The sequence below is a fragment of the Eurytemora carolleeae genome, unplaced genomic scaffold, assembly GCF_000591075.1.
Source record: "Eurytemora carolleeae unplaced genomic scaffold, Eaff_2.0 scaffold569, whole genome shotgun sequence".
Lineage (NCBI taxonomy): Eukaryota > Metazoa > Arthropoda > Copepoda > Calanoida > Temoridae > Eurytemora > Eurytemora carolleeae.
The window spans coordinates 199,343-213,717 of NW_019397440.1; the positions used below are offsets into that span (position 1 = coordinate 199,343).

At 31.1% G+C, this 14,375-nt stretch overlaps 1 protein-coding gene across 1 annotated transcript; it reads left to right on the top strand.

Annotated features, from left to right (window-relative positions):
• The first annotated feature begins 74 nt into the window (after positions 1-74).
• On the top strand, positions 75-5,599 carry LOC111714308 (uncharacterized). Its single transcript, XM_023489391.1, has 6 exons — positions 75-98; positions 1,749-1,880; positions 3,145-3,207; positions 3,581-3,652; positions 4,461-4,550; positions 4,617-5,599. Exons 2-6 carry the CDS (start codon positions 1,755-1,757, stop codon positions 4,644-4,646), a joined length of 381 nt encoding a protein of 126 aa, XP_023345159.1. The 5' UTR covers positions 75-98; positions 1,749-1,754; the 3' UTR covers positions 4,647-5,599.
• Positions 5,600-14,375: the final 8,776 nt, after the last annotated feature.

A 14,375-nucleotide genomic window follows, 5' to 3' on the forward strand; every position in this document is an offset into this window, starting at 1 on the left:
ATGTATAAGAGAAGGGGAGGCTAGTGTATAAGTAACCTAGCAACTATAATATAATATAAACCATCACAACCCTCATTCCTTGTTTAACAAAGCAACAGGTCGGTAGTATTTTATGAAAGTGACTGTACGCCTAATTTTATGAAAGTGACTGAACGCCTAATTTTATTAAAGGGACTGTACGCCTAATTTTATGAAAGGGACTGTACGCCTAATTTTATTAACGGGACTGTACGCCTAATTTTATGTAAGGGCCTGTACGCCTAATATTATGAAAGGGACTGTACACCTAATTTTATTAAAGGGACTGTATGCCTAATTTTATAAAAGGGACTTTACGCCTAATTTTGTTAAAGGGACTGTACGCCTAATTTTAAGCCACTCTTCATGAAAGAATGGACATGCCGGCAATACCCTTAAAAGCTTTATCTAATCAATGAATTAGATATCAATGTTTCTCTGGTTTCTCTGCGAAATTTATTTGCGAATTTCTTGCTAAAAGGAAACAATGGAGAAACTCACAGCAAAATAAAACGATGGTATTTTCTTCATCATTGATCAGATTAAAGATTGAAGTTTATTTTTGAAATTCAACGGGCAACGTCGAGCACTTCAGCTGAATTCATAATTTAAGACCAAGCGCGGGTAAACGGTGGGAGTAACCTGGGCAATGCCGGGCACATCAGCAAGTAATGAATATAAAGATTTTTAATCTGTAAACCCTAAGATGTATTTATTTTTATTAGATTTGCTCTTAATCGTGTCATTAAATAAATGCATTTAATGTGTTTTTGAATTGAAAACCATGTATAGTGTTTACAAGCAAATTATTGAAATTGATCAATATTAGAGAAAACAACAAGGAAAAGCTCAGACTAAAGTTTAGAAGTACCGTTGCGAACTGGACTCTGAAGGGTCATGCTTGAATATATGTTGGCAGTCGCTTAACTATTAACTGATGATGAAAACTAACCCTCTTCGTTAAAAAAACATGTTTTTTTAATTTATAATTAAAAATATAACCTTTAGTTTTGTTTCCACTATTAGACATTAGACTATTTAGACTTAAACATTTGTTAAAATAATTATGAAACGAAACAAAAAAACGGAAAAAGAAATTGTTAAATGATAAGATCAGTTTAAAGTTTAACAAGTGACCATCCAGGCAAATATCGGTGCCTAGTTAGAGGGCCCGACGTTGCCCGTGGATAAAAAATTTTAAAAAAACTTTAAGAAATAAAAATCTATTTTTTAAATTTACTTATTGGATATAAAAGAAATATTAATAAAGAAATAAAAATTTTTTTTCTTAAAACTAAGAAACCCTATTTTTTTGGGTAAAAATTAGTTCTAGAAATATGTTGTAATTTTTCCAAATCTGTTTATTTTTTGTGAAATTCGAAATCGTAACTTTTAGTTACAAGAGAAAAAAATTATTGGTTCTTAATAAAGTCATTAAAATGTATAACTTTCTTGGAGATTTTGAATGCATAAGGGTTGGAATGTCAATGAACTGAGACAAACCATGAAGGGAATTGAGTTTTTGACGCAAACTCTCTCTGATTTTCTAATCTATATCTTTGCAAACCAATGTATTATTAGTTCTTTTATATTTCAAACTATGAATTCTGTTAGATCAAATAATATACGTTTGAAATATCATAGGTTTACACCATCAGGTTGCAAAGGTTTAGGGATTAGAAAATTTGAGTTTGTTTCAAAAACTCAGTTCCTTTAAGGTTTACTTTTAGTTAAGAATGCGCGGTCTACTCTCTCTATTCCTGATCTGTAGCTGTCTTGAATACAGTCTAGCTGTCATGTGCTGGCAGACAAGCAGCCTCAATACAACTGATGAAAGACTCATCTACAACAGAGAAACAGCTGTAAGTGTCGTTGTTTAGCTTTTGATATTTCGGGGATTTCACTTGGGGAAACCTTGTGGTCAAAAATCGTCGTCAATAGAAAAGTCAAAAAAATAGTCCATACGTACGATGCTCCGAATTGAAGTCGACATTTATAACTTGAGAGACTTGAGATATCTGATTTTTTGGTTTTAAAATTTAAATTTAATTTACTTTTTTTACGGATTGGGTTGAATAACGCAACTTTAGTGAAATTTGGAGCGATCAAAACCTAATTCAATCTGAAATCATCTTTCGAGATTTTTGATTCTGTACTGCATGTAAGAAGACGATAACCTAAATCAAAAATTAAGATATACATTATACAGGGTTACTCTTAATCACAATGGATAAGACTGCAGAGACCACTATATACGGAATTTTCCGAGTCATTTTTCTTAAATTGATTTTTCCTTTTAGCTTTAAACTGTTAACCTTCTAGATACTTATAAACAAAGTTAGATTTAAACTGTTAACCTTCTAGATACTTATGAACAAAGTTAGATTTAAACTGTTAACCTTCTAGATACTAATGAACAAAGTTAGATTTAAACTGTTAACCTTCTAGATACTAATGAACAAAGTTAGATTTAAACTTCAGATCTTCAGAATTATGGAATTTTAGGTCATCATTACTGAAACAAAGTCCGAGTTTAATGAATTTGAGCCGTGTCTCAAATCCGCCAAAAACCGGTTTCAATTGAGCACCGCCTTAAACCTTGAAACATTGAAAACAATTTTAAGTGAAACCAACAATATTTGAGCCGCCTCTCAAACTTAAACCGCGGCTCAAATTGTTTAAATTCGGCCTCTGAACGAATACGATAAACCGTTAACGGTTCCATATAATTATAATCTTAAGTTTTCTTTTTTTACGCTGTCATAATGAATGAATGTATGATAACATCTCTGGCAGAATTCATAGTTTTAAGTAGCAAAGGTCACCAAAGTAAATGCAAAGATATATAAAGTGATTAAAAAATCTAAGTTTGGTCAGAATTATAAGTTACCCAGTTAGGATGAGACTGTAAAGACGACTTGAAACTTTTAAGATATAACGACCTCTGCAGGTTAAATAAATCTTCTGTTAACGAGCCACTAAAGTCTGTTTGTGGCTCATTAACTGATTTGGTAAAAAAGAGAACAAGTTTATAATTCCGTACAATCGTCTGTGAAGTTGCATCCTTTGTGGGTAACCCTATAGGTTAAAGAACTGTACTGTACTGCAAGAATTATTGTACACTAGGGACCGATTGTTGAGAGGAACTGTACTGGACTCAAGCCTCGGTGTGTTGGCGTCATGTACAGGGTACGTTTGACAAGTTATGTACACTGTACGGCAATAGTAAATTTAATGTCATTACCCAATGTGGGCAATTCTAAATTTTTGGATAAATGCTTAATCCCCAACAGGACATGCCCACCACGGAATATCCCTGCAGGGCATGACCGCCATAGGATATCGAAAAGGGATTAAAATAATCCCTCTGCATGAATATCAATGCTTGATCCCGAGATTTACATTACAAACGTTTTCACTTCTGAGAGCTTTGTTCCCCAATTTTAGCATTTAAATGTAACTGAAGCTGCAGCCATTTTTCTTCGTACATTATATAAAGATTTCTAATTTGTATTTACTTGGTGGATTTCCTAGAATTTATTGGGTGGATTTTGTTGTCCAGGTTGTAGATCAGTTTATGTACACTGGAGGTTGTACAGATGAAGTGGCAATGGCCCCAATGGAAATGAAAAAGGTAAAGTGGGTTTAATCTAACTTATGATACAGTGGGCCCATAAACTGTGGAGCAGAAAGGTGACATTGCTGGCCAAACGGCTGGACTGAATTGGCTGAATTTTTTTGACTGGCGCTTCAGTTAGTTATTTTTAAAAAGAAAGTTCAAACAAGTGTAAGATTGTAATGACAACTTTTTGTTATATTATTTATTACAAACTATCTGAAAGGCCCGGCGTTGCCCTTGGAAAAAATGAGAACATTTTTGAAGAAAAAAAAATTGAAAAAAAAGTTTTCGATTTTTTTCCCTAGTGTCCACATATAATTTCAGCCCAATCGGTCCAGCCATTTGGCTGGCTATACGCAACATATATATGAATTTCTTGTGATATTTTATAGATATCAAACTAAACTAAAACAGAAAAAAAATGTTTTCTTCTCGCTCAAAGTAAAACTTTTTCAAAGCGTAATTAAAGAAAATTTTTATATAAAAACATTAAATTGTGTAATTCTGGAGACCTTTCCAAAAATGTAACTTTTTTTCTTCAAAAATACCAGAGATGTTAAGAATTTTGTTTCAATTTCTTAAATAAATCATTAAAATGTCTAATTCTGAACGAAATCATTATATATCAGAAAATAATAAAAGCAAAAAATGGCCGACAACATTTTGGAAATGGCAGGACTAAGGCTATTTTGTGATTATAGTTTAATTTAAAATATTTCTAAAGTTAATTATATTGCTAATAATGAATGCTGCGAACAATTTTTATATTCAAAGACGACTTTAAAGTCTTAAATTAATTAATATTTATATTTATTTACTGTAGGGACGAGGCATGTACTGGAAGATAGTTTGTGATACAGATTATTGTAACAGTACATCAACCATCTTCCCTACCATCCTCTTCATGACCTTGGTTACAGGGTTCAGAGGATTCTTTATGTAAACCCCTCTCCTCCCTACCTTCCTCTTCATGACCTTGGTTACAGGGTTCAGAGGATTCTTTATGTAAACCCCTCTCCTCCCTACCTTCCTCTTCATGACCTTGGTTACAGGGTTCAGAGGATTCTTTATGTAAATCCCTCTCCTCCCTATAACCTTCCTCTTCATCACCTTGGTTACAGGGTTCAGAGGAGTCTTTATGTAAACCCCTCTTCTCCCTACCTTCCTCTTCATGACCTTGGTTACAAAGTTCAGAGGATTCTTTATGTAAACCCCTCTTCTCCCTACCTTCCTCTTCAAGACCTTGGTTACAGGGTTCAGAGGATTCTTTATGTAACCCCCTCTTCTCCCTACCTTCCTCTTCATGACCTTGGTTACAGGGTTCAGAGGATTCTTTATGTACACCCCTCTTCTCCCTACCTTCCTCTTCATGACCTTGGTTACAGGGTTCAGAGGATTCTTTATGTAAACCCCTCTTCTCCCTACCTTCCTTTTCATGACCTTGGTTACAGGGTTAAGAGGATTCTTTATGTAAACCCCTCTTCTCCCTACCTTCCTCTTCATGACCTTGGTTACAGGGTTCAGAGGATTCTTTATGTAAACCCCTCTTCTCCCTACCTTCCTCTTCATGACCTTGGTTACAGGGTTCAGATGGGTCTTTATGTAAACTCCTCTCCTCCCTACCTTCCTTTTAATCATCTTGGTGATTAATTAAACCAAAAATGGAAATGACCCATCGTAAAAAAACATGCCAACGAAACTTTTTAAAACTGAAGACTGGAAAAATCAAACAGTTAAAGTTGCAAAATATCTTTTTAAATTTTGAATTTCTTTAGAAATTTAAAAAATTAAATTAATGGTTTTCTATCTCTCTATGTATTTTCACAAACAGCTTTTTGCTTCAAGTCAAAAATATTCAAATTTCCCACATTTTGTTTCATATCACGTTAAATACACAAGCTTTAAACAAATTTTATAAATGTGAACATTTAATGTTAAATTGGCAATAAATTAATAATTTTTTATTTGATTTTTTATTGAGAGAGAGTTTTAAAAAGAACTGAAAACTTGTCTCAAACACTAATTTTTGAATCGTTTTTTTCTTTGCAACCTGATATGTTTTAGACCTTTAATATTTCAGTTTATGAGTTCTAGTAGATCAAAGGTTTACACCATCTAGAATCAGGAATCTGATTTAGTTTTTTTTTCTATCTATTTCGAATAAATTACATTTTTTACATTCGAATAAATCGATCCAGGCCCAATTTTTTAGTGGGACCTCGCGTGACCCCAGGGAGAGTTTGCAGATGATCGAACTTCCAAAAATTGGATTTTTAAAATTTTAGAAATTCACGAAATTTGTTTTATAAAATCCGCGAAATTTTTGTTTGCTTTTATTTTAACATGTAAACAAAGAGAAAATGTTTACAATTAAAATAAAAAATGAGCGTGAAGCGCCATAAAAGTCTGGTAGTATCTAAAGGTCAGCAAATTTTTTGTCATTTTTTTATAAAGAGATATTAAGAATTTATTGGCTATTACCTTATATTTGTTAGTTTATAATAAAATATTTGCAGAGGAAAGGAGAACTGGGGAGGGGAGGGGGGGCATTGTTTTGTTTGTTGGTATCCAATAAACGTCAAAACGGTTGAACCGATCCGGCCCACATTTTTTGTTGGACCTCACATGACCCGGGAAGGTGTATGAATGGTTAGAATTTAATATTGCCTTACAAATTTCGATTTTTAAATTCACGGAAAAAATGAAAATTGCCGCAGATGGTACAATATTTTATAACGCTTTTAGTCCTCATACGGACCTGGAGCTAAAATGTAACCAATGTGAGCCTGTGAGCTCAATAGCTCGGAATAGGGATAGTTCCATTGATTTAAACCATTTAGTTCTTAAACGAACCCGGAGCTAAACTCAGAGTGGATAGTTCTATTGATGTAACCCCATCAGTCCTCATACGGACCCGAACTAAGCTCGGACTGCAAGTAGTCCGGCCTATAAACAAGACAACGTATTAGCTCTTTTGTATATAGCTATAGGTCGGACAGAAAGTGGCCCGGATGATAAGTCACCAACGTGGAGAAATATTTGTTATATGGTAACAATTTAATTAAAAGTTAAAATCAAAGATGGGCACGAAGCGCACTGGGAGACTAGTTTGTATTTATATTTCAATTTTTGTTTGTTTGTTTGCATCCAATAAACGTCAAAACAGCTGAACCGATCGGACCCACATTTTTTATAGGACCTGACATAATTCCAGAGAAGGTTTCTAATAATCAGAATTAAAAAATTCACAGTAAAAAACTTTTTAAAAATCCCGCAGATCAATGGAGCAACAGTGAAAAGTTAAAGCGCCCTGTACGCCTAATTTGTTTAAATATTTCGCTTTTTTGTTCATTTGTAGTTTTTACCAAATAAACTTAAAAACAGCTGAACCGATCGGGCCCAATTTTTTTGTGGCAACTCTCATGGTTAAAGATTAAAAAATTTTCCCTAAAAAAAACTTAGACATATAGTTTTTATAAATGCAGATATTTCTGTTGTTTTCTTGTTTATAACGTTTGATAACTTAAATTCATTATGAAGACGACATAACACTATTTTTTTTATGTTTTATATGATACTTTTTTATATATAATTTTCTTGGCTATTATTAAGTTTTATAATGTAAAGATACTTTTAATATCTAATTTTTTTGATTAGTATTTTATTTTATAATGTATAGATACTTCTTGATATCTAATTTTCTCGATTAGTATTTGGTTTTATAATGTATAGATACTTCTTGATGTTTAATTTTCTTGATTAGTATTTTGTTTTATAATGTATAGATACTTCTTGATATCTAATTTTCTTAATTAGTATTTGCTTTAATAATATAAAGATACTTTTTGATATCTAATTTTCTTGATTAGTATTTTGTTTTATAATATAAAGATACTTCTTGATATCTAATTTTCTTGATTAGTATTTGGTTTATAATGTATAGATACTTCTTTCCATCTAATTTTCTTGATTAGTATTTGGTTTTATGATGTATAGATACTTCTTGAAATATAATTTTCTTGGTTATTATTTGAAATCTCCTGCTATTTGTTATTTCCTTGGATTATAAATTGTATGCATGTATTAACTATTATTATCTCCTTCAATGATTCTAATTACTAGACTAAATTTAGTACCTTTAATTGCATATAATGAAACCTTGAATTAGTTAACTTCTTACATGCTGAACCATAATAAAAACCTTTTTAATTTCATTTCATTAAACGCATAAAAGCAAACTGGAGACTAACTTTTTTAAATTAAAAATTTCAATTATATATAAAAAAAAAATTTTAAAAAGTAAATTCGAAATTTAAAAAAAATATTACTATGTTTCTACAATCCCTTCACCTTGTAAGAGTAGAATGACCCCTGCATGCTTTATATTTTACAAGCATTTTAAGGCAGTAGCCTCAGGCCAGTTCAAACTAGAAAATCGGACCCTTTGCTCTACTCATATCCATCTATCTTTCTCATATCTATCTAACTATCTATCTAACATTTATTATGCCTAGTTTCCTACCTTTAATATGCAGTCTCTAAATAAGGAAAAATTTAGAGAAGAATTTAAGATCCGCTATTTAACATTTAAACAATTGTAGAAAGGAATCTTTACACCCAACAACTTTCCCAAGAAGGGTTTGAAGAAAAAAATTTTTTTTTGAACAATCCTTTTTTTTACAATCTCTTTTATTTTTTCAATCTAAAAAAACTTATCAGCCCTAAATTTGGGCTAACTTTATATTTGAAGATGACTATCCATTTAAGAAAAAACATGTCATATTCACAACAGTACCTTTCACAACTTTATCTGATCATTAATGTGGAAGATATCATCGTTTCTCTAGATTGAAAAGTGTTAAATTCTGACAATTTTCTCCAATTATTCTGAATCATGAATGTGCAAGATATTGTATGGAGAAACCACAATTGACAATAGTAAATTTTCAAAGAGAGGATTATGGATATCTCATGTATTCTAGACCAGACAAAACTTTTTAAGGTACCTCAGTGAATAAGTCTTGCCACTTATGGAGAGCTGGATCATACTAGAAAAACGCTACACTCATAAAATGCTACCAGTAACGCTAGTTAAGAAATAACGTATTAGCATAATATTAGGTTTAAACTGTAGATTGGATTATAAATTGTCTTTTTTATAAGTATACTTTTGTTTAATTAAGCTTTCGTAACTTTAATGTTAAAGTGGCAGGGTTTCTAGGTGGAGAGCTGTACTTGAAACTTTAATGTTAAAGTGGCAGGGTTTCTAGGGGGAGAGCTGTACTTGAAACTTTAATGTTAAAGTGGCAGGGTTTCTAGGGGGGAGAGCTGTACTTGAAACTTCAATGTTAAATTTGCAGGGTTTCTAGGGGGAGAGCTGTACTTGAAACTTCAATGTTAAAGTTGCAGGGTTTCTAGGGGGGAGAGATGTACTTGAAATCACATCTTCAATGATTTTTGAGATGGCTTGCATGGAGTAAAATGTCAGAGACGGGGAGGGGGGCACAGTTCTCAATTCCAGATTGAGTTCTTATCTTTTTTAATGTTAGTTTTATCTAAATTGAAGAGATAGTATTATACATTATCTATATATTATGTATATTTGCTTGTCAATACAATTTATGGCAATATCTTTAGAATTTGTAATTTATCCACCTATCTTGCTTTGAATCAACCTCCCTTGGCATCTATCTATCTATCTATCTATCTATCTATCTATCTATCTATCTATCTATCTATCTATCTATCTATCTATCTATCTATCTATCTATCTATCTATCTATCTATCTATCTATCTATCTATCTATCTATCTATCTATCTATCTATCTATCTATCTATCTATCTATCTATCTATCTATCTATCTATCTATCTATCTATCTATCTATCTATCTATCTATCTATCTATCTATCTATCTATCTATCTATCTATCTATCTATCTATCTATCTATCTATCTATCTATCTATCTATCTATCTATCTATCTATCTATCTATCTATCTATCTATCTATCTATCTATCTATCTATCTATCTATCTATCTATCTATCTATCTATCTATCTATCTATCTATCTATCTATCTATCTATCTATCTATCTATCNATCATTTTATAGAAAATCTAAAATTAAAGTTAAAGAAAACCAAATTATGAAAAAGGCTGGTTTCATAATTGACCAATGATCATTTCACATAGACTCTATGCCTTTTACTTTACAAACGATGATTTTCCGTTATAACTATAAATCAAATGATGTTTTTTATTCACCTAATTCATTTTATAAAGTTTATTAAACAGCTTTAAAAAATTCGAAATTGAAATGGATAGTCATAGGGAACATACTGTATTAATGTACTCTACTGCTTATAATTTGTGAACATTTACATGATTTGTACACTTTAAACTCCCTTTCAGGCTAAATGGGACTGACAAAATTCATATCGAGGGATTTTTTAAATTCAACCCTAATACAGGGTGTCCCAAAAAACGCTCTTTAAGACATTGTAGCACTCGCCATGGTTCAATTTTTAAAAAATTGTACATTTTTTATATCTTTGGACCATTTCCGATCGAATGATTTCAATTAGAGGTATGTAGCACTAAAATTAAGGAAGTATTAACCGTTTGAAGTTTGTCATGTTGGCTTGGTTGAAAATTGAAATTGTCATTGTAATAGGTAAAACAAAAAATTAATACTGCATATTCATATTTTATTTCAATATATGAAAATTATGGTTTACAATTACAAAAATGATATAGAATATTGATACAAATACATGTTTATGGTCTTTCTACTCAAAATGCCCACAATTGGTTAAAATACATTTTTCTGCTCTATTCCTTACATCCATAACTGCTCTCCTGCACATATCAACGTCTACTCTAGCAACATATCGAGATCTTCAACTGAATGAATTTCCAGGACTTGTCTTACTATTCACATTGAGTACTGTCCCTAGCTCCATTGCCTTTTTATAAATTCTTCTGACATGTCATAAAGCAGGCTGTCTTGCATTGAGAAATTTGCGCCCAAAGTCCATGATAAGACCAGGCATAATGTTTCTGTGACCCTCTCTTTTGTGATACTCAAAAGCAAGGAAGTTTCTTTCCTGTGTTGTAAACTGAGGTCATGCCATTATTAAACAATAATTACGCATTTTTAAGATTGTTTAAAAGATTTGAATGTTTTTTAGACACTAATAAAAATTAAATTCCATAATATTTTTAAAATTGGAAAAAATCAATTCATGAACTCTGAGTTAAAATGACAAACTTCAAACAGTCAATACTTTCTTAATTTTACTGTTACATACCTCTAATTGAAATCAATCTATCGGAAAATTTTCCAAAGATTTTAAAAATGTACAATTGAACCATGGTGAGTGCTACAATGTCTTAAAGATCGTTTTTTTGGGGACACCCTGTACATATTCTATTCTCTTTGTATCTAAGGGTACAGCTTACAGTGCTAAATATTTAGTACATCCTCTAAACAAATCTACCACTCTAAAGGTTGAACCATTAAAGAAAGCATTAATCCATTAATCCATCTCTACCTTGAACTTGATGGAAGTGTAAAGACGGATTTCAAGATTAATGAATAAATATTGGAAGAATAGATAAATGAGGAGCACTGACGGTTAGATCAAGATAGATGAATAGATAGATAGATAGGTAGATGGATAGATAGATAGATATATAGATAGATAGATGGATTGATAGATAGATAGATAGATAGATGGATAGATAGATAGATAGATAGATAGATAGATAGATAGATAGATAGATAGATAGATAGATAGATAGATAGATAGATAGATAGATAGATAGATAGATAGATAGATAGATAGATAGATAGATAGATAGATAGATAGATAGATAGATAGATAGATAGATAGATAGATAGATAGATAGATAGATAGATAGATAGATAGATAGATAGATAGATAGATAGATAGATAGATAGATAGATAGATAGATAGATAGATAGATAGATAGATAGATAGATAGATAGATAGATAGATAGATAGATAGATAGATAGATAGATAGATAGATAGATAGATAGATAGATAGATAGATAGATAGATAGATAGATAGATAGATAGATAGATAGATAGATAGATAGATAGATAGATAGATAGATAGATAGATAGATAGATAGATAGATAGATAGATAGATAGATAGATAGATAGATNAGAATAGATTAGAATAGAATAGAATAGAATAGAATAGAATAGAATAGAATAGAATAGAATAGAATAGAATAGAATAGAATAGAATAGAATAGAATAGAATAAAATAGAATAGAATAGAATAGAATAGAATAGATTAGAATAGAATAGAATAGAACAGAATAGAATAGAACAGAATAGAATAGAACAGAATAGAATAGAATAGAATAGAACAGAATAGAATAGAATAGAATAGAATAGAATAGAATAGAATAGAACAGAATAGAATAGAATAGAATAGAATAGAATAGAATAGAATAGAATAGAATAGGATAGAACAGAATAGAATAGAATAGAATAGAATAGAATAGAATAGAATAGAATAGAATAGAATAGAATAGAATAGAATAGAATAAATAGCTGCTACACTGTTAATTTATAGCAGAGTAGAGTATAATTAAGAGTGCATAAATTGTCCCTCCAGAAGTCTAGAGTAGCACTAGCCGGCCAATTTTAAATAAGGGGCCGACATCTTATACCTTCTCCTCCTAATCCAATCCTTTCTAATTTTCTCCCTAAAATTAGCATACATAAACATTACTCCCTCCCCCATCTCTAGCTCCCCCTCTCTCCAACCTTCGTTGAAAATTTGCCCCCTGTTAAAGGAAACGTAGACGTAATTTCAAGTGGCCTTCCATTTAGAGATTCCGATTCACAGTGTTACCCTTTACAGCATTGTTATGTCATTGAAGGAGAATTGAGGAAAATGTAAGAATTTAACACTTGATCAGATGGAGATTTGGCTGAGTCAGGCATGGCCCTTTCTTTGAAAATACAACTACTGTCTCTTTTACTCTCTAAATTGCACAAAATTGGAAATAATTTTAAAGTTTGATTTAAATACAGTCATCGAAAGAATTTATGAAATGTCGTCTTGACAATTTTTCAATCGGTTTTATACGTACAGTTATATGCGTAAACCCCAGTAATAGCAAAAATAAATAAATAGCCATGAATATGAGGGAACAGTTTTAAAGAGCTTCATATAATTATTTAATTAAAAAACTAAATATCTGCAGCATTCCATTATCAGACTGCAGTTAAGATAATACGACATTTTATAAATTTTTCCTATTTCGCTTTATATTTCAACTTCACTGTATACGAAACTGGTTTTAAAGTAAAATGAAGATTTAGTTCTGTAATTTTTTCATCAACTTTTTTGAGTTGGGAAAACTATATAATTGTTTTTTTTCTACAATACATGTTTTGAGTAAACTTGTTTTCTACAATACATGTTTTGTTTAATTTTTTTTCTACAATACATGTTTTGAGTTAAGTTTTTTTCTACAATACATGTTTTGTATGAACTTTTTTTCTATAATACATGTTTTCTTTGAACTTTTTTTTCTATAATACATGTTTTCTTTGAACTTTTTTTCTACAATACATGTTTTGTGGGATTTTTTTCTACAATACATGTTTTGTATGAACTTTTTTTCTACCTTACATGTTTTGTTTGAACATTTTTCTACAGTACATGTTTTGTTTGAACTTTTTACTACAATACATGTTTTGTTTGAAAATTTTTTTTCTCCTCATAAGAAGGGAAAAAATGAAAAGTTTCGATCGTCGGATAAAATTATGAATACAACTGTTAACTGTTTCTCCACCATTTTCTTTTCCTTTTCTGTTAACCTAAGAAGTTTTTATTTTTCTTAAAACTTGAAATAATAAAACTTGTCTGCGACCTCAATGCGTCCATAACGTACTTCCAAAGAACGTGTACTTATGGCATCCGAATGATTCCTTTTTGGCAGCCAGAGCTGAAAACTTTAGAATTGGATCATCCTTAATCCCGATCGCTGACTCTGAATATCCACTGTGGAAACTTATGGTTTACTTAATCCTTCTTTTAGTACACTCAGAGCTGAAAACTTTTGAATGGAATATCCATAATCCAAATCGGTTAATTAATCTGGAGATTAATAATAAGAGGAGAACAGGTCTTATTTAATCTGGAAATTAAGAATAAGAGGAAATCAAGCATTAATCTAAATATCAACTATTCTAAAGTTTTCAGCTTTGATTGGTAGACTTTTAGGCAGTTTAGAGGATAAAGATTATAATAATCTGAAGATTAACAAGAAGAGGAGATCAAGCATTGATCTCAATATCCACCATTTTAAAGTTTTCAGCTCAGGCTTCTATTGATTGTTTAGACTGGGTCAACTATAAAATGTCGCAACGCCGTGGATTTTTGTTTTTTTACCTTAGATTCACTTAAACTTTTTGTAGCCCTATAAATGTGCATTATGAGCTATAAAGCATCTGTTTTAGCTTTAAATTTTAGAACGTAATTAGCACAACGTAGCTCAAATTGTTTAAATTCTGTATCTGGAGTTCCAGTAGGAAATATTTTCAGTGTCATCCACCGCGCTCTTACATTATAGAATTAAGCCGGAAGGAATGATTGATAGAAAGATAAGGTTATAGATAGATAGATAAATAGATAGATAGATAGATAGATAGATAGATAGATAGATAGATAGATAGATAGATAGATA